This window comes from Mastigoproctus giganteus, chromosome 8, assembly GCF_048544385.1.
Source record: "Mastigoproctus giganteus isolate SK-2022 chromosome 8, ASM4854438v1, whole genome shotgun sequence".
Classification (NCBI taxonomy): Eukaryota; Metazoa; Arthropoda; class Arachnida; order Uropygi; family Thelyphonidae; genus Mastigoproctus; species Mastigoproctus giganteus.
The window spans coordinates 176,902,025-176,924,302 of record NC_143582.1 but is presented as its reverse complement, the minus strand read 5'-3'; the positions used below and the strand labels follow the sequence as shown (position 1 = coordinate 176,924,302).

Genomic DNA, 22,278 nt, shown 5'->3' with positions numbered 1-22,278 from the left:
CTCACCGTACAGCAGGCACGAGTTATAGTTAGTAGAATATTTCTCTGGCTGGTGTTAAGAATTCTTTTCTTAACGGCTGTCACTGCCTTGGTAAACCATAATGGCGTGCCGTAGGTTATTGCCCAGATAAAAATCGCTTTGTAGTAGAGTGTCAGAGAGTTCTTCCTTTTAGTCCCCAGTCTTTTCTATGTGATTCTTGCAATCATGGCCGTGTATTTTCTGAGTTTATCCATCCGGTAGAGGAGATGTCGCTTGGAGGATAAGTTTGAGTCTAATATGATTCCATGGTACTTCACTTGCGTGCTAAGCTTGATGGTTGCACCCTCAATTTTAATCTGTGGTGGCCGACTAGTGTCTAGTGTCCCTTTTAATAGGATTGAGCCCGTCTTTGTCGGCGAAATTGTCAATGAGTGCAGCTTCGTCCATTCCAGTAGCTTTTCCAGTACCCTGATTTCCTGGATTTCCAAACCGGCGCTTGAGTTCGCCTCGACGGTGAGGATGAGGTCATCTGCAAACACTTGACTGTTTGCAGATGACCTGATCCTGTACCGTGTGGCGTCTTAGTTGCGTTTGAACCTCTCCCCTGGGGAGTTTGATTGTGGTTCTCTGACATGGAGACTAGTCATCCCCAAGATGCCCTCTTATTTTTTTTATTCTGTCAGTGTATCCGTTCCTGGCTTCTCTATAGTGCTGGCGCAGATACTCCACCTCCGCACCCATTGGAGCTCTTTCCTTTTTGCTTAGACTTCTCTCTTCAGCCCCTGGAGCTCCAAAATCCACCAGGGCTTCACACCCGACGCTGGGGTTTTTCTTCTCATTGCTGCTTCTGCCGCTGTTGTAATTATTTGGATTATTTTTCTTTGTAGGATGTCTGAGTTTCCCTGCCAGTCAGGATTTTCATCCCTAGTTCATTTGCTTGAGCTATGATTTGCTCCTGGAACAGCTGCCTATTTGCTTTTTCTATTGAAAATCTGTTCATCTTTAGCCTCCTCTTTAGCCTGGTAGGTCTCCTCGTCATGGTTCTGTCAGTTTGGTATGTTATAGTGCGATGATGAGACAGATGTGGTCCAGGCGCTTTGGACTTCCCAGTTTGAGACATGCTCTGCTATGTTTCTTGTAGTTAGTGTGATGTCGTTGTAGCTTCCGATAGCGTATTTCAGAAGGTTGGGTCTGCACTGTGTAGGTGTGTGACAAATAGACTTCCAGTTGCTGGCCGTTTGAGGTGCCTTGCCAGTTTTGGGTTGTGCTGTGCCAGGCTGGCGAGCGGCAGTTAACATCCGCTCCCACTATTATCTTTTGTCCTGAAAGGATGTCTTGGACAGCCTGGAGGTATCTTGTAGATTGTTCGGTGTCCTCCCCTGGCCTGCGGTAGAGTGCGATCAAGTGGAGATTGCCGATAGAGGTGACAATATGGGCGCACACTGCCCAGCTAGTACATAATTGTGGAATACGAGTCTCAGTTATGTTTGGATTGCGGATAACAACAGCTGCCCAGGGTGTATCTTCATCAGTGTGGATCACGTCGTAGGTCAGGGGGGTATCCCCTTACCTGTTTCATATGTGTATATGGTTCTTGAAGCAGAATTTCATCCGCGTTTTCATCGTCCGCCTTAATACGGACCTGCGCAGCCACTGTTCTGGCCCTCTGTGCGTTTAGCTGGTATATTTCGAGCACTCCATAGTTGTATTGTTTAAGCCTTGTCCCCATAATTGATTCGAAGTTGGTATGTGCTTTTGGCCTTTAAGTAGGTAGGACACTTGGCATCTCGAATATGAGATAGGTCAAACAAGATTTCCTTAACAAATCCATGCAGTGACTGCAATATAATTGCATTCCTGTCCTGGCGCATTATAGCCTTAGACGCTAATGCGCCATAAAATCCTAAAACAACCAACCAACTAAGCATTCCTGTCCAGATGGTACTGCATTAATTCTTTAACCAGTGACACTATTATTTTCCCTTGAACAGAAGTAAAACTAATAGATCTGTAAATTATTCATGTGACCTTTTGAATTCCTTCTTTATGAATTGGTGATACATCTGCACATATCCAATCCCTAGAACCTCCTCTGAATCCAAAAATGCTTTCATATTTATAGCTAAAGATTTGCTTACGTCCGTTATTATAATTGGATAGATTCCATCCATTATAGGCACCGTTCTTTTTTTTTTTATTATCCCAAAATCATTTTTCTCCCTGTTAGTTTCCTTTCCCCAAAGGACTCCACATGTGTGAATGTAGATGCAAAATACCTATTCATGTTGAGAGCAACAGAAGCAGAACCATAAAGAGTTAAACGATCAACATCAAGTGGACCACTGTAATTAGACTCCTTCTACTGTTAACATAAGTAAAGAAGTCTTTGCTGCTTTTCTTAGCATTCTTCGCCAGAATGCTAAGAAAAGCAGCAAAGACTTCTTCGTAATCTGTATTAACTAGCATAACTTCCTTGATTAGAATCTAGTTTATATCTACCATGGGCTTCTGTACCACCTGATAATTTTTATGCATCGCATGCATTTCTCTATAATAATAGCATAATTGCTTAATGATGTTCACATCCCCAGGGGCTCACACACACAGGCGCCTCCGTAGCCAGGTGGGAAGGAGCAGCAGTGCGTAGCACACGCTTCTTGATTAGACTGGGTTCGAGCCCGTCACCACCAAATACGGAGGATACGGAAAGGTCAAGGAATGACCACCGTATATCCCGGAGCAATATGGCCTTAGTTGCTAATGCTCCTAAAAACCAAACAACAAACAGGGGGGCTCACATCTGGTGAGTATGGGCTTGGCACACCCAGGGTCCTGATCTGGATATCATCATTCTTCTCTTTCTTGATGATTTCCTTCTCTCTCTCAGGGCAACTCAGAATTTTTTTTTTTTTCCCCTGATGCAGCAAATGTTTTAGGCTTCCTTGCACCACATGGCTTATAATGATACCCCAAGGTGAAATTCGTTTTAATACTGTTTTTCCACCGTGAAAAACTTATTCTTGCTTTAGTTGTAGACGGCGCAATAGCGTCGCTTTGTTTACTTTCTGTTTATTCAATAATGAGTGTGGTTGTCAGTGTATGAACTCTGATTTTATGATGCCGTGTCTTCCCAGTTGGAAGAAGAAAATGAATTCAGGTAACGAAGTCCAAATATCTGCATTCACTAGGTGTGACCGAAAATAAAGAAAATTATGGCTCATGCTGGTACTGTCACGGGTGGAATAGAAAAATCAAGCCATATTAATCGAGGATTTCTGAGAGATGGTAGTGACAGTGAAGCAGATGCTTATAGTGATGATTTTTCGTCTGCCTCCATAACAGATGAGTATGTATCACAAAACCATCAGCAGAAGTTTTTTTTCAAACTCAGTTTAATGACCGTATCTGGATCTTAAATATTCTTTTAGCGACATTGTTGCAGAAATACCAAGAAATGGAAATTGTTGAAATAATGAGCATTGCAGCCTGCATAAGAGTGTAATCAGCTTTCAATTTCTTAAAGAATTTCAGATTATTCTCACCAAGATTTTGAGAATAATCTGTAATTCTTTAAGAAATTAAAGTCGATTACACTCCACGCATTTTGAAGTGCTCATTATTTCACCAATTTCCTATAATGACCGTACATAGCAGTACGGTATATGGAAATAATGATATGGAATATATATGTGTGTGTGTGCGTGCGTGCTTTTCTTTTAATGGTGTTTTGACATATAAGTATTATTGTGCATACAAATCTGGTAATCAAGTTAGCCCAACAAGGTTATCTTAATTCAGCATGGCCTATACATATTAATTTTAAGAAGTATATAACTATATCATAATGAATTTTTCATTACCATTTACTGATAAATTTTCATTATCTTCAGCTAAAATTATATTAAAACTAATGGTTATGTTTATGTCAATACTAATTTTAAATAACAATACATTCACATATATTATAATGTAGAACATTCCATCGGTGCCTCCGTAGCCAGGTGGGAAGGAGCAGTAGCTGTGTAGCACACGCTTCTTGATTAGACCGGGGTTCGAGCCCGTCACCACCAAATACGGAGGATGCGGAAAGGTCAGGGAATGACCACCACATTTCCCGGAGCAATATGGCCTTAGTTGCTAATGCTTCTAAAAACCAAATAACAAACAACATTCCATCACGTGGCCGTTGATCCCCTACTTCTTCTGGGGCTTTGAGTGGATTGACAGCCCATCTGATGTAATGTCTCATACCTACCCCTTTCTGTTGTCCCTATACCAGTTTTGCCATATTAATTTAACTTTAAAATTTACATTTTAAATTTTAAATTTAATAAATTTCATTTACTTAATTTTTTAAATTATTTAAAATTTTTATAATCGTACTCTACAGCAAACTGTGATAGGGGACACAAAGCCCAATGTGCAAGTATCCGATATTGTGAAGGCTCTTACCTACTGCTACAGTCCTAAGGAAGTTTCAGATTAGAAAGAAGTTATTTCCCGCCTTCTAATTGTTATATAGGTAGCGAAGCTTTATATGCAGTCGCATTTTCTTTATACTGTGTCGTGATGGTGCATTAGCCTCAGGCCCTGAATTCCTATGCTAATTTCTGCTCTAGGGGTGGGGATGTTTCTTTGTTTGTTGGGTGGTTGATTTTGTGTTAATTCCATTTGAAATATGCCAACAATGGAATTTAAGTTTGTCTTATCAAATTGTATTTATATTGGTATTTACATTTGCTTTTACCTTTGTATTTACATACTTTTTTTTTTTTTATATTGTTATTTGTACATCTGTTTGAGGTAAGGCAGAAACAAATGTACAAATAACAGTATAAAAAAAAAAAAAGTATTTAAATACAAAGGTAAAAGCAAATGTAAATACCAATATAAATACAATTTTTAATAAGACAAACTTAAATTCCATTGTTGGCATATTTCAAATGGAATTAACACAAAATCAACCACCCAACAACCAAAGAAACATCCCCCCCCAGAGCAGACATTAGCATAGGAATTCGGGGCCTGAGGCTAATGCACCATCACGACCCAGTATAAAGCTTCGCTACCTATATAACAATTAGAAGGCGGGAAATAGCTTCTTTCTAATCTAAAACTTCCTCCGGACAGTAGCAGTAGGTAAGAGCCTTCACAATATCGGATACTTACACGTTGGGCTTTGTGTTCCCTATCACAGTTTGCTGTAGAATACGAGTATAAAAATTTAAACTGATTTAAAAAATTAAGTAAATGAAATATATTAAATTTAAAATGTAAATTTGAAAGGTTAAATTAATATGGCAAAACTGGTACAGGGACAACAGAAATGGGGGTATGAGACATTACATCAGATGGGCTGTCAATCCACTCAAAGCCCCCGAAGAAGTAGGGGATGGAATGTTCTACATTATAATATTATAATATATGTAAATGTATTGTTATTTAAAATTAGTATTGACATAAACATAACCATTAGTTTATATAATTTTAGCTGAAGGTAATGAAAATTCATCAGTAAAGTGTAATGAAAAATTCATTATCATATAGTTATATACTTCTTAAAATTAATATGTATAGGCCATGCTGAATTAAGGTAACCTTGTTGGGCTAACTTGCTTACCAGATTTGTATGCACAATAATACTTATATGTCAAAACACCATTAAAAGAAAAGCACACACACACATACATATACAGGCATGCATAATGCCTAATTGGCATACTTACAATGGCATTAACGTTGCACAAAAGTATTCATTAAACTATATGCTAAAATCTAACCGATTATGCATACTAATAATATATATATATATACATATATATATATGTATATGTATATTTATTTGTAAATATATGTATGCATATAATTATCTATATGTTCAACTTATTGTGGAATGTTTCCGATTAATGGTGTTTGACTATAGGTATTAGTATGCTTATGGATCAGGTGATCAGGTTAGTCCATAAAGGCTATCTTAATTCTGTAGGGCCTAAAACATATTATATTTATGTAGCTTATTACCTAATGGTAAGGAACTTTCATTACAATTTCCTGATGAATTTTCATTACCTGCATCTAACATCTTATCAAAATTAATGATTATGCATATAAATATACTAAATTCTAAATTACAATGCAATTTAATTTATACATTCCATCGCATGGTCATCAATCCCCTACTTCGTCGGGGGCTTTGAGCGGATCGATGGCCCATCTGATGGAATGCCTTATACATATCCGTTTCTGTTGTCCCTATACCAGTTTTGCTATTCCTTAATTTAAGTATAGTTATATTAATTATATTATAATGTTTAAATTTATTTTTGTGTTAAAATTTTTAGTTCTTGTGAGCGTTCTATGCAGCAAACTGGGATAGTGACACAAAGCCCTAAGGGTATGTATCCGAAAATGGGAAGGTTCTTACTTCCTAGTCCAGTAGCGGTTGTAGTTTAGAAAGGGGTGGATTTGAAGGTAGGTAGTTTCCCCTTTCTAAACTACAACCTCTACTGGACTAGTAACAGTAAGTAAGAACCTTCCCATTTTCGGATACATACCCGTAAGGCTTTGTGTCACCTATCCCAGTTTGCTGCATAAGAATGCTCACAAGAACTAAAAATTTTAATACAAAAATAAATTTAAACATTATAATATAATTAATATAACTATACTTAAATTAAGGAATAGCAAAACTGGTATAGGGACAACAGAAACGGTTATGTATGAGGCATTCCATCAGATGGGCCATCGATCTGCTCAAAGCCGCCGATGAAGTAGGGGATTGATGACCACGTGATGAAATGTATAACATTAAATTGCATTGTAATTTAGAATTTAGTATATTTATATGTATAATCATTACTTGTGATAAGATATTAGATGTAGGTAATGAAAATTCATCAGGCAATTGTAATAAAAATTCCTTACCATTAGGTAATAAGTTACATAAATATAATATGTTTATAGGCCCTACAGAATTAAGATAGCCTTTATGGACTAACCTGATCTGTAAGCACACTAATACCTATAGTCAAACACCATTAATCGGAAACATTCCACACTAAGTTGAACGTATAGATAATTATAATTACAGGCACGTATAATGGCATATATACAATGGCATTAATGTTGCACAAATGATTTCATAAAAGAAATATGTTAAAATCTAACAAGTTTAGCATTAAGCATAAGTAATACTATGATAATATCCAACATGATTAACTTTATACATGTAATATATATGTATATTTATTTGTAAATATATATATATATATATATATATATGTATATATTTGTAAATGTTGTCGATTAAACAATTCTACCCACATTTCTTAATTGAAATGATGATTAAAATAGTAAATTGTAAACCCGTTTACAAACCTGACCATATACACTCTATGCCCACTTGTGTTTGAGGCAAATATTAAAAAATGCATCTCACAGTTTTCCACATGGTTTGGATAAGCTAATAATCACCCCAGGGACTCACATCTGGTGAGTACGGACTTGACACACCCAGGATCCTGAGCTGGATATCACCATTCTTCTCTTTCTTGGTGATTCTCTTCTACTTCTGATTTGTTCTCTCTCTCTCTCTCTCTCTCTCTCAGGGTAACTCAGAAAATTTTTTTGACTGGTGCAGCATAAGCCACAGGCATCCTTTCACCATATGGCTAATAATTATAACCAAGAACAGTTCATTGGGTCCTGTTAGTGATATACATTAACTTTTTTTTTGCCTGCAGGGTTAAAGAGGTGATTATGCTATTGTATTAAGCAGTGACCAGGCTACATCTGCAATACTGCATACAGGTTTGAAAATTTTATGTTAGAAAGAACCTAGAACTCTTGGGAAGAGAATAGGGGAGAGCAAGAAGATTAGTTGGGGTATAAAAAGGAGATATACTGCATGTACCAAGAAAGACTGGGGTTCTCTAAATTGCAGTGTCTCTAAACTAGACATCTGCATAGTGACCTAATATAAAGCTTTACAAGGGTTAAGTAAACTGAATGCTGCTGGAATCTTTACTCTTTCCCAGACAAACCCAGAAGGGTACATAAATTAGAACTAGATGTGCAGAAAACTTGCTTCAGCCAGAAGAAATTTGGTGGTATGAACTACATATTGTTATTGAAGTGGATGGTTTGGATGAATTGTATGCTAGAAGGAAGGCAAATGAATTGAATATTTTTATTATTATTATTTTTTTACAGCTGATGCTGTATAAGCCTTGCTTCTTGTATTGTTTACACTGCTAATATTGTATCATAAGTAAATTCTAGAACCCTGTTTTTAAGCTTTAAAACTGTTTTAGGATGCCTCGTTTAAATAATTTTTTGTGCAACATAGGTGATATAGTTGCTGATGCTATAGTTGGCATGTGTTTCACCATGTTTTTGTTTGGGAATAGTGAGGTTATAGTTGTTGCATTATTTACTTTAAGTGCAAAGAACAGTGCTGACCAACAAAACTACGATTATTTTCGATTGTTTACAGATACATATATATACATTGAGTGAACACTGAATTATGAACACCTACCATGGGCCACCTTTTGCACAGATAACAGCCACTATTCACCTAGGCATTGCTCCGCTAGATGTCTGATGAAGTCCATAGGGGCCTGCAAGTTTCCATAGTGTCGGAATAGACGATGGTTTCGTGTCCGTATACCTCACTTCCCCTTCCAAAACATCCCATAGGTGTTCAATTGTATTGAGGTTAAGCAAATTTGGAGGCCAATCAAGCTGGGTGATATCTGCATTGTGCTTTGAATCACTTGTGCACAGTGTGGGCCTGATGATATGGTGTGCATTACCATCCTGGAAGATCCAGCTCTTCTCTGGGAAAAACTGTAATATGGCAGGGTGCAAGTAATCTTCTAAGAGCTGCTGGTTGACCTCACCAGTGAAATGTTGATCCATATGCACCTGGGGCTCACATCTAGCTCTTGCCAGCAAAAAATGTCCTGTATTAAGCAACCACTGCCACCTGTCTGGATAGTGGGCACCATGTGTGATGGATCCATGTACTTGGGTTGCTTGCACCACACACAAATGCATCCATCAGCATGTTGCACCATGCATTTGGACTCATAAGACCAGCACACTTGTTTCCATTCCTCCACTGTCCAACCGGTATGTTGTTGATGACACGGCATTTACTGTCGATGATTGAACAGCAGTGAGGAGAGAGTGTGTCTTGGATTGTCTGCTATGCAACCATCATATGTCTGAGTGTGCAGCATATCATTATATGTAAATTTGTTCTTGTATTCCCTATATTGTATTTCAATGTCAACTGTTGCACAGCGACCTGCTGTTGAGCATGTACAATGTGTTGCATCCTTTATTCACCATGAACATAAATCTTGTGTAATTGTTTACTGTTTTGTCAGTACACACTGGGAGGTGGTCTGACCTATTCAATACTATCCTTTATACAGGGTGCAGAGAAACTTTACCAACAAACTTGAATAGGTGATAGATGGTACCAAAAGAAACATTTTTTTGTCAAGTAAACATAGGTCGTAAATGAGTCGTTATAGCAGCAGAAGCTATTAAAAGGTTGTAAAAATCAGAACAACACATTGAGTAATTTAATATCATTGAATACATACAAATCATTTGCTGTTGCACACAAAATAGAAAAAACAATTCATAAGATGTGCTCGAATTGGTGACTGTGATGTTCAATGCATAACTCACACCGATGCATCATTGACTGTTGTAGTCGTTGGAAGTTCCTAGGGTTGTCTTGTATCTCTGCACTTGCTATGACAATCCGTGCTATGTTTCTCCACTGAGTCAACTGGCGTTTCATACACAAGAGTCTTCAGGTATCCCCAAAAGAAAAAGTCCAAACAAGTGACCTTGCTGGTCAGGCTACAGGTCCACCTTGACCAATCCATCTGCCTGGAAAGGTTGTATGTAAGTGTGCACGTACATGTCTGTGAAAATGTGGTGGTGCGCCACATCCTGGAACCATATTTGTGCTCGGACAATCAGAGGAACATCCTCCAACAACTCTGAGTGTTTGCTCTAGAAAATGCAAATAGAGTTGTCTATCTAAATGTGCAGGCAACATGTATGGTCCAACTAAAACGTTTCCTACAATGCCAGCCCATACATTGACTCTAAACCTGTGTTGGTAGCCATGTTCAACCATTACATGGGGATTATTCTCTGCCCACACATGATTGTTGCAGCTGTTGAACAATCCCTCTTTGGTGAAACATGCCTCATCAGCGTAAAACACATTATTGGCAAAATCAGGCTGCAAGTTGGCTTCCTGTAAAAACCAGTGAGAGAACTCTACATGGTGGGCAAAGTCAGCAGGTTCTAGCGCATGCACTTTCTGGCATCGAAAAGGATGTAGTCCTGCTTCGTGCACCACATTCCACACCAAATGATGCCACACACCCAATCAGTGTGCAACTGCCCTTGTGCTGGTAGGAGCAGTATTAGCGAAGATCTGCAAAACCTGTTCCTCCAACCGGGGTGTCCTAGCAGTGCGTCGACATCCGTATGATGCATATATAGCCACACCGAAAGCACCACTATCCCGCAATCTTTGGTGTATCGCAGCAAATATTGTGTGGTGTGGCAACAGTCTGTCTGGGAAGTGTTCTTGATAAATCCTGCAAGCCTCTCTTCCGTTTCCATTTGCTGCGCCGTACATTAAATGGATATCCACCATTTCTGCAACAGTGAAACGGTCCATGTCTGTACCTGTACTGATCATAATATGACATTACACATTTATGCTATTAGCGGCAGATACGCACCACTCTGAGGACCTCTCAACGCATGCATACATTAATGTTGATGGTAGTCGTATGTTTGAGCACTGTGTTATGGATTGTTTTTTCTATTTTGTGTGCAACAGCAAATGATTTGTATGCATTAAACGACATTAAATTACTGAATGTGTTGTTCTGATTTTTACAACCCTTTAATAGTTACTGCTGCTATAATGACTCATTTATGACCTATGTTTACTTGGCAAAAAATGTTTCGTTTAGTACCCTCTATCATCTGCTCAAGTTTCTCAGTAGAGTTTCTCTGCACCCTGTATACCTTAACCACAGTGGGCAGTGAGCAACCGATAAGATGTGCCGTTTCCAATATGGAAGTGCCTGATTCATGAGCTCTCACAATCATGCACTTTTGAAACTCCATGATATCTTTATTGCTACTTTATCACTTTGACTTACATGACCAGATGCAAATTACCATTGCTCTAGCAAACGAATCTTTTTGGCTTTTTATACTGTGAGATACATGGCATAGTTCATTATGGGTGGGTGGTCATAAGTCAGTGATCACTAAGTGTTTGTGTATTTCTGTGTTTCTCCGCATATTCAAGTCAGAAAAAAGGAAATAGGTTTGCTTCTCATATGTGCATTAAGGGATAATTAGTAGTATAGGTGACTTATGTACGAGGGGGTTTCCAAAAAGTAAGGTAACACATTTTTTCTCTCAATGATATTCAATAATAATAATTTGAAATTACACACTGAGAAATAAGTGAACATGCACTATTTCTCCATATAGTCTCCAGTTTTATTGATGCACTTATCCCAACGATGGATCAGTTTATCCATACCAGTACTGAAGAAGTCCGTGCCTACTTGCAGTAACAGACATTGCACTGCCTAATGAACTTCCTCATTCATGGCAAAATGCTTTCCTGAAAATTTTTTTTTCAGAGGGCCGAACAAATGGAAGTCTGAAGGCGCTAAGTCTGGGCTGTAGGGAGAGAAGTGACAGTTTCCCAACGATTACAGCGCAACCACTCAAGAGTGGTGTGAGCAGTGTGTGGAGTTGTGTTGTCATGCAATAAAATCACACTGCTTTTCAGGAGTCCTGGTCCTTTGCGTTGAATGTTGGCTTTCAGTTTTTCCAGCGTTGCACAGTAAAGCTGTGCAATGATTATTCCTCCCTTCGGCAAGAAATCCACCAACAGAGAACATCTTGGCGATCCCAGAACACTGTGGCCATGACTTTTCGGACACTGGGAACAGCTTTGAATTTTTTGCGCACAGGAGATTGTGGATGTTTCCAGGTCATGAAGTCTTGTTTGCTTTTCGGGGTAAAGTAATGAACCTCGTTTCATCTGCTGTGAAAGGAAAATCTTCTCCTTTGTCGTATCGCAACAGGTTCTCCAGACACATCCCCATGCGTTTTGCTTTGTCCTCCTCTGACAATTGTTGGGGCACCTAGTGGCAGAACACTTTTGAAAACCAAGGACATTGTGAACAATTTCGTGAACAGTGAACCTACTCACGTTCACTATTTGTACAATTTCACGCAGTTTCACTACCTGTTTTCAAGAATGATACCCTTAATGTGCAAAATGTTGTCTTCTGTATTGCTTGATGAAGGCCTGGCTGGCCAATGTCAATCTTCAATGTCAACATGGCCCGCTTTAAATTCATTGCACCAAAAAAACACCTGCTTCTTTGTCGTTACCTTTTCACCATACACAGCAACCAGTTCATGGTGAATATCACTTGGTGAAGACTCGTTTGCTTGCAAAAAGCAAATAACTTCACTGTTGATGGAACATGGTCTAAAGTATCTGTATGTGGCATTTATGTTGGATTTATCTTATTTTAATGTCAGTAGCAGCAGTTAATTCTTTTGGTCTTTTCATGTGTTAGTGTTATTTATTTTTGTAGGGATTTTTCTTAAAAAAGAAACAAAAAGAAAAAAAAAAAAAAAAAAAGGTGGGTTTGTTCCTTCATGTAAAAATTTTCAGTAGCCAATAACACATAATTGAACAAAGTGGGGTGGGTGACCAATAATAATAATTTGAGAACATATAAAGATGCAAATACATGTAATATTAAAACACACTGTATTGTATTTAATATCCATTTATCCATTGCATTGTATGGTCTGCATTAAATAAGTTCCCCAAATCAACTTGTACAAGAAAATCCTTATATGCTAGATAACAGATATCAGAGTTTTACCTAACTTTGAACTGTGAAATAATCAGTTCTGGATGGCAGTTGATATAAAAAATCTTGATTGCTCAAAGTGATAAAATTATAAGCAAGAAAAAAAAAAAAAAACTAGTAGTAAAATTCAGCATTATTATAATTATAAATCTCAAAAATGAACAGGTTAATAACAAAACAAAATAAACTGTATAAATGACTTATAATCAGAGCCAGCACAATGATTTTGAAGTCTGATGCAACTATTTTTCAGAAGCTCCTCTTTTGGTCTTCCAATTAACAACATATATACAAGATACAGCAAATTCAAAATGGGAAGCATTCAAAGAATTAATTTTGGAAGCTACTAGGCTTTTCTTACCAACTAAGAAATATTCTTCAAGGTTTAGGCCTAAATGGATGTCAGATGAACTAATGAGACATGTGGTAGAGAAGAAAAATGCATGGCACAGGTGACACGGAAGACTATGATAGATATAAGCTGGTCTGTAATCAAGTCACAAAAGAGGTTAGGCAGGCAAAGGCAGATTATGAAAGATCTTTGGCAAGGGATGCTAAGGAAAACAGCAAAGAGTTCTTTACTTATGTAAACTCTAGAAGGAAAGGAATGACTCAGATTGGTCCACGTGATATCAATGGTTCAAATGTTGATAATTCTGCTCAGATAGCTAACAAACTAAATGAGTATTTTGCATCTACATTCACACATGAGAAGTTATTCAGGGAGGGGAATGCCAGGGGTTTTTTAAACTGGCAGTGAGCTAGATGATTTTGTAATAACTGAGAGCAAAGTGGAGGAGAAATTGTTGAAGATAAACATAAGAAAGGCACCTGGGGCGGATGGGATCTATCCAGTTATATTAAAGGAGGCAGCAAAGGAAGTAAGCAAATCCTTAGCCATAATTATGAGAGCTTCCTTGGACTCAGGGAAGGTACCCATGAACTGGAGATGTGCAAATGTGACCCCAATTCACAAAGGAGGATCAAAGGGTGATACAAGTAATTACAGACCTGTAAGTTTAACTTCTGTTCCAGGGAAATTAATGGAGGCACTGGTTAAAGAAGCACTGCAATATCATCTAGACAAGATTTCAGTAAAAGCTCAGACACAGCATGGGTTTGTTAAGGGGAAGTCTTGTATGACCAATTTGATTGGATACTATGATGTGGTCATAAAGGAACTGGATGCAAAGAATAATTTTGATATGATATATTTGGATCTTAGAAAGGCTTCTGATACTATTGCACATGGAAGACCACTGCACAAGTTGGAGCAGTGTGGCATTGGAGGCAAATTGATGGTATGGATAAAGGGATGGTTGAGTGGGAGAAGACAGAGTGGTAATCAATGGATACTGCTCTTCATTGACTAATGTTATTAGTGAACTCCCCCAGGATTCAGTGTTCCATTTTGTTTTCTGTATTTATTAATGATATTGATGATGGTATATCATGCTTAATGTCTAAATTTGCAGATGATAAGGAGGTTGGCAGGGTTGTTAATAACAGTATGCTAATGCAATAGGATCTAGAAAAGTTGATCAGACGGGCTGAGAGGTGGCAATTGAAGTTTAACATTGACAAATGTAAAGTACTGCATATGGGAAGCAGTAACTCCCAGAGTAACGTATCAACAGTGCGGTATTACACTGGCGGTGGTAGAAGGAGCCGACTGGGCTAGCCAGGTGGGTAAAGTGCTTGCCTGGCAACCCAAAGGTCGTGGGTTCGAATCCCGCCTCGGGCGTGGATCACAGTAAAATGCAAAAACTTTGCGAGGTGCATTATGGCCACAGAAGCTGATGTACAACAACTAACAAAAAAAAAAAAAAAAAAAAAGTAGAGAAGGAAAAGGACCTGAGGATAATTGTGCAGTTAGATATGAAACGTTCTGAGCAGTGCAGGCAGGCTGCCAGAGCAGCCCATGGGATCTTGTCAATGATATACAGGAATTTTGCCAGCACGAATAAGGTGGTGATTATTTCTTTGTATAAGGCAATGGTCAGGCCACACATTCAGTACTGCATACAGGTCTGGAGGCCTCATTTTAGGAAGGATATAGAGCTGCTGGAACGAGTTCAGAGTAGGGCAACAAGATTAGTGAATGGAACAAAGGGTTGCTCTTACAAAGAAAGGTTGAAGTTTTGCAAATTACAGTTTCTGGAGACTAGGCACCTGCAATATGATCTGATTGAGGTGTATAAAGCCTTGAATGGTTTGAGCAATCTCAATGCTGATGGGATTCTTCCTCTAGTTCAGAATAATTGCCTGAGAGGGCATAAATTCAAATTGAAGACAGACAGTTGTAGGATAGATGTGCGAAAGTTTGCCTTTAGCCAGCAGGTGGTTGATTGCTGGAACAAACTTCCATCTGTTGTAGAAGTTGATAGCTTAAATAGATCACCTAATCAAGACACACTCTTCTGCTCAGCTATTGCTGGTTACCACATGCTGTCTGCGTCCAGGGAGCAATCTAGAGGCAGTGGAGTAGCCATACTGTACAACACCTCCCTATTCTCATATGAGAATTCGACCTCAACTACAACTCAAGCTTTCAAAGCGATTATAGTCTCGCTATGCTTCCACTCCAGCCACATTGATATCGCATCTGTGTATATTCCCCCAGGGCCTACAATTGAAATTATTGAAGATCTAGGGAACTGGTCCGTCTGCACAACGCCCTGTTTGTGGTGATTTTAACCTACCTTGAAACCGACATCACCTCTTTATCAGGCTCTGCGAGTTCTTCAAATCCATCAACATGACACGGGTCAATGAGAACCCCACCAGGGGATTGAACCTACTGGATCTCTCTTTTGCTTCAACACCATGCACAGCTGAGGATGATCCCATCGCATTCTTCCTGTCCGATCACCAGCCCATAGTTTTGACATGGTCATTGCAGGTGTCAAACTTCAACATCCCTGACAACAAAATAGTCAAATACGTTTCAGCACCTAAATACCTTAATCCTCAACTCTGTGTAGAAGCAGCATCTTGCATTCCTTGGGATGTCCTCATTGACTGCGACCTCAACCTCGCAGTGACACTCTTATCTAACTGGATTAAATCCGTCACCAACTATGCTGCCATCAAACGAGTAACAGTAACTCCCCGTTCCAGATCGTGGTGGACTGCTGACTTCAACAACAGCTTTAAAATGAAACAAGTTCTACATAAGAAATGGAAGCTTACGAATGGCAGTCAAGACAGAATCGCCTTTTCCCGTGCCAGGGCCTACTTTAATCAAAAGAAAGCTGCTGCAATCCAAGTAAATCTTAACCGCACTCTGAGGAAAGGAAAGCCATTCTATGCTGTCCCACATGGTGGATTCAATCATATGCTTGATCCTCAAGAATGGCTCAAATACATCGCCAGGTTTTCAAATACAACCAAATTCCCATCTACAGTTGTCCAGCCTGACTATGAAAACCCTTCAGATGTCCTAGGGACTATCCAGATCACGAAACAGGAGCTCATACGTGCCATACATTCCCTTCCCACAACAGCCACTGCTGGGGGAGGATGGAATTCCGCAATTTATGATCAAATGCTTGAGCACATTCATCATAGACCCTCTTCTCTCGATCTACAACAGATGCCTCGCTGAGCATTATTTCCCACCCCAGTGGAATAAGTACAGAGTGTACCCCATCCCTAAAAACCAATTTGACACAAACGTCAGCCAGTTCAGACCCATATCACTTGCCTCTTGTCTGTTAAAAACTCTTGAAAAGGCTTTGCTACCCACAATCACTCAACAAATCCTCCAGACAAAAACCACCTGAAATCCACTATGCCATCACAGGAAAATCATCAATCACTAACTTGGCAGCCACCACAGAACGCATTCTCTCAGCATTCGAACAGAGCTGAGCTAGCAACCACATATCTCAACATAAGCGCAGCCTTTGATGCCGTGTCGATCCCGGCCTTGCTCCTCCTACTTAAGGAGAAATTTCACATTCGAGGTGATATGCTGTGCTTTTTTGGAATCTCTTCTCTGTCACAGAATACTTATTCTCCATCGGCAGCAACATACCCTATCCTGCGACATTACTGCTGGAGTACCCCGGAGGGGGTGTCCTATCTGGTATCTTGTTCACAGCTATCATCATGCCCATTATTGCCTCAACGAATGGTCTCCTATGCTATGCCGATGACCTCAAACTGCTGACTCAAATTAACCCTGGCAGCAACACCATTCAGCTCAGCAACAGGATCAATTCCCAACTTAAAAGAATCTAGAATTGTACCTGGCAAACTTCAATCTAAAAATCAACCCACTGAAGTCTGCTCAGGTTATATTCTTCCTTAAATCCGCCAACAGTACTCAACGTTTCACTCGCAGGGGTACAAATACCAAACGTACCCTCACACACAGACCTTGGCGTTCTGTTTGACCAAAAGATGTCCTTTGTCAACCAGATCGACAAAATCAGTACCAGATTTTCTTGTCTATGGTGGACCTCAAAGCAGCAGCTGCTACACGTCCGACATCCTGTCACTGTTAAAAGGTTCATCACCTCCACCGTCTACCCTGCCATTCTCTATGGTGCAGAAATATGGGCCTCCGCTGCACATACAAACCTCAAGCGGGTGTACATCGCTGAATACTGGTTACTGAAATGGGCCAATAACAAGCTTCGGCTACCTCCCGCTACCACAACCACCATGATGGCACAAGCACTCGACATCCCAAGGATGAAGTTCCTGATCGTTGAAAAGAGGCTGGTCTTCACAAACAAACTCATCTCAGGCCAGATATCATCTCCAAATATTTGGAATGCTTGCACTTGGAGGATTTCACAGCCAAGCCTAAGGTTGGTACCACCACTCGTGGCTCACCACAACAGGCTTGTACTCACTGAGAGATTTCTTCCCAAGCAGATGCTCGCCGCCCTCAACCGTGTGGATGCCGACATCGACAGCATAATAAGTAACAAGAAGGACATACACAACCTTATCAAAGCCCTTGAACCCTGATATATTGCCAAGTTGTATTTATTTCTGTATTTGTGTCTAGCTCTGTGTTTTTATGCTGTATTTGTAATCGGTATTTTGTAGCCTTTTTGTATGTGTTCGCTGTATTTTGTAGCCTTTTGTATTTGTACACCGTACTTATCTTATCTATATGTGAACCCCTGGCGCTCGTTACCGTGATGGGATATTGTGCTGTAACTTTACTTCACAATAAAGATTTATTTATTTATTTAGATTCAAGGCAGAACTAGACAAACATTTGGAGTGCGTTGATGGGTGAAATGAGAAATAATCACCTCCTGATTAAATGCACTTAGAATAATCGCCTGAGAGGGCGTAAAGTCATATTGAGGAAAGACAGTTGTAGGATAAATGTATTAGTAAAATAATAAGAGGAGTTTACCTCAATATAGTACGTAGAACACTTCCATATGATACCCTCCAGAAATTAAAACGGAAAAAAACGAAAAAATCGACAACTTACTGGTACATTAGAGTAAAATATAAATAATTAAATAATCAATTTAACACAATTAAAAATCAAATTAACGCAATTAAAAGAATCTAACGAAAATATTCAAAACGATTTTCCTTCCTGAAGCTGACAACGCTTTTCAACCGTATGTCGTGGTCACAGGAATGAAAATTACCGAATCGGGTTAAACCTGATACTTGAATAGAGATTATTTGTCTTCGCGCATGCGCGTAAAGGTCCACGCATCGGAGATCAAATATGGCCACTGAACATTAACAGAATTCTCGTGTAATTTAATTTCAACGGTTTCTGCAATTAATAGTCGCGTATAATTACGTTGAACGTTAAGTATTTTGGCCTCGTTAAATAAAAAAGTATGTTTTCGTTAATGGCATGAAAGGCTAATTCTGACGCTGCTGAACGAGAAGCACGAACTGAGGCTTCATGTTGATTTACACGAATATTAAGAGAAAATCGGGTCGAACCTTGATAAGACGAGTCACAATCACCTCAAGAAATGTTGTACACCAGATCATTAATTTGTGTTGCGAACGCTGAAAGAACCGAGCGATTGTTCAGTATAGTGTGTAACTTCCGTATTGGCCTAGCTACAATTTTAAATTCGGTATCTTTAAAGAATCTGTTAAGCTGTTTGTGCCACTATTCAACATATGGGACAGAAATAAAGTATTTTTTGATATTACTATTGTTGATTGGTGTAGTATTTTGTATCCTATCCTTAGCCTGTACCCTAATTCGGTTTATTGTGGTGATGGAATAACCCCTGTTTAAGAATCTGCTAGTTAATATTTGTATTTCTGAGTTCAAAGCAGATTCTGTCATTGAATATTTATAGGCATTAAGAAATTGATTAAAGATAATCGATCTTTTGTAGGTGAACGGGTGATAGCTATTATAATGTAGAAGCATACCGGTGTTTGTAGGTTTTCGATAGATGCTAAATTGTATTTTATTCGAGTCCCGGGTAAGCATGAAATTTAGAAAGTTTAATGACTTTGTATCCGTATCCTCCCTTTCCAATGTAAATTTGAGTCTAGAATGAATATTATTAAACGAATGTAAAATGTCTCGGATAGTATTGCTATCGGTAATAACTAGAACATCGTCTAAATACCTCCCATAGTATGTGATACGGGTTCGAAAAGGTGTCAAATGTATCTGCTCAATTGTTGAGAGATAGATCTCTGACATTAAGCCACTCGGGCTCAAACCCATTGGTAATCCAAAAATTTGTTTGTACACCTTGTCTCGAAAGGTGATGTAGTTAGCCTCAACTAACAGTTTAATTAAGTGAAAAATTTCCTTAATAGATAGCTTCGTATAATTAATCGGTGTCAAGTTTTTATTTAACATATCCCAAATAATATCTAATGTGTATTCAACGTTCGATTAGAGTTCGATTAATTTTTGACATCCACTTGCCTAAAGAATTCCTCATGTGTGAATGTTGATGCAAAATACTTATTCAGTTTTTCAGCAACCTAAGCACTTACATCAACAGTTAAATCATTGACATTAAGTGAGCCAATGTGATTCAAACCCTTTCTTCTTCTGTTAATATAAGCATAGAAGTCTTTGCTGCTGTTCTTTGCAAGTGGCTTCTTTTAATCTACCTTAGCTTGCCTAATCTCTTTTGTGACTTGATTACAGACTAGTTTATATCTGCCATTGGTTTCAGTATCACCTGATAATTTATATGTGTTATCCCATGCATTTTTCTTTTCTGCCACAAGTGTCATGAATTCATTTGACATCCATTTAGATCTAAGCCTTGAACTTGAATTTCTTAGTTGTTATGAAAAGTTTGGTAGCTTCTATAATTATTTCCATGAATGCTTCCCATTTAGAATTGGCAAAGGTAACAAAATGATTAGTTGGTCCCACTGTATAGAATTCGAAAACTCTGTGAGACCACTTTAGTCAGCTTTACAAAAGCAAAACCCCTTTCCTTTACCCTTTTTGTTATTTATTTCTTTAAATAAATCCTACATCAATACACTGTGATCACTTCCACTTATTGGTTCTTTTTTTTTTTTTTTTTGTGAATTGAGAGCCACTGTACTTTTAAATCCAGTGATTTCTGCTACTTTTAAAAGTTTACATTGTAATATTTTATTACATCACATAAATTGGAAATAAAGTGGTAAGCACATACAGTATTCCCTTATGAGAGAAATCACAATACCAAAACACAGGGCTGGCTTTAGAGTAAGGTGGAGTAGGCACTGGCCTAGGGGAACCAATGCTGCCCACCTCCTCCCAAAAACAAACCTGCAAGAAAAATTTTAGGGTGCCATTATACCCTTGAACTGGCCCTGCCAAGACATGTAGGCACAGTTGATGTGAGGCCATGCGGTTGTGTTTGCGTGCATGGGTTGCTCTGATTAGTAACCTAGCCATTCCTTGTTGCATGTTTATATCTGTGCTGCAGCCTTGTTTCTCTGTAAACAATATCTGCATTTGGAGGTACATTTTCTGTAAGAAGCTGTCAGTCTTAAATGTTTACTTTTTTGAGAACTCAGATTAATCCTTAAACATAATTCTTTACAAATTGTGTTAAGTCTGATGAAGTTCAGGAACAAATCCTTGTTTAAAATTGGAGAAATAATGTATATGTATTAATTCATGATTTTCTAATTCAATTTTATTATTTTATAATTGTTATATAAGTTGACCTAAAAATTTTAGAGAATTTTTTTTAGTGCTTCCTAGGACAAAAACACTAGAATAAACAGGATCATATAAAATTTGAAAAACCAACCCCGTATTCAGAAATACAGTATTTTGTAATTATATTGTAATTTTTGCATATTTAATGTTAATGTTTCATATTACAGGGAATTCCCGTATAACACGGTACTTCTACAACATGGTTTTGCTCTAATATAATTGATAAATTGCACCAATTCTCGCACAACACGGTACTTATATAATGTGGTGAGAGAATTTCGGTAAATCTCGCATAACAGGGTATTTTTGAGTTTTTGTGCTGAGGGGGTGGGGGAACCCTATTATGTTGGATACAATTTTTTAGCATTTCCACTCTTTTTGAATCCCCACTGTTGACTCACTAGTCAAAAAAAAAAAAAAAATTGAGAAATCCCTGTATTACATTCTGTGCTATTAAACTTTTGGAAAAATCTAGATTCCAAAGTTTTATTACTATTGGATAGCACACCAGGCCATCCAAATGTTGAAGTTTTGTTCCTACCATCACAGTTGTACTAGGTTAATACAACTTTTATTCAGCCATTAGATCAAGGCATTATATCCACCTTTGACAGTCATTCCATCAGAAAATTGTTACAATGTATTTTAGAAAAAATTGATTCCGAATCTATTGAAGTAATGGAGGCATGGAAACATTTCTCAATTGTGAACTGTATCAGAACCATAGCTTTATCGCTGAAGGAAGTAAAACCGTTAACATTAAATGTGTGCGAAAAAAATGTAAGGCCAGAGTCAGTTCATTCAGGAAATATGGTTGAACTGGCAGAAAACGGAATCGGTGCGATAGTAGAAATTGCTACGTCGGCAGGAGGGCAAGGTTTTGATGATATCACTACCGAAGCCTTCGTGGGTAGTACAGTTGATAGAATCACCCTCCTCCCCACATCGGGCAGAAAAGACCTGAGTTTGAATCCTATATGAAATTTTTATAGGTCTTTTCCACAACGTGGCTGAGTTAGTCAGGCTCAGGCGAGGGTAGCATGATTTTTTTTCTCCCGGAATCTTGGGTTTTTCATCCATCAAAAGAGAAAATCGACCTCAGGACACACGCAATTTATAGACAATATACACAGAGTAACATGGCCTTAGTTGCCTATGCTCCAGAAAAAAATTTAAAAAAGATATGAT

General features: G+C 38.5%; 1 protein-coding gene across 5 annotated transcripts in view; it reads left to right on the top strand.

Moving 5' to 3' along the window:
* The first annotated feature begins 3,059 nt into the window (after positions 1–3,059).
* The window catches only part of in (inturned planar cell polarity protein), a 349,766-nt gene continuing 330,547 nt past the window's right edge, over positions 3,060–22,278 (top strand). For all 5 annotated transcript variants that reach the window (XM_090379923.1, XM_090379921.1, XM_090379922.1 and 2 more), the window contains exon 1: positions 3,060–3,325. In XM_090379923.1, the coding sequence (XP_090236049.1) occupies positions 3,192–3,325 (134 nt within the window). In that variant the 5' untranslated portion in view covers positions 3,060–3,191. The remainder of the gene's footprint in view (positions 3,326–22,278) is intronic.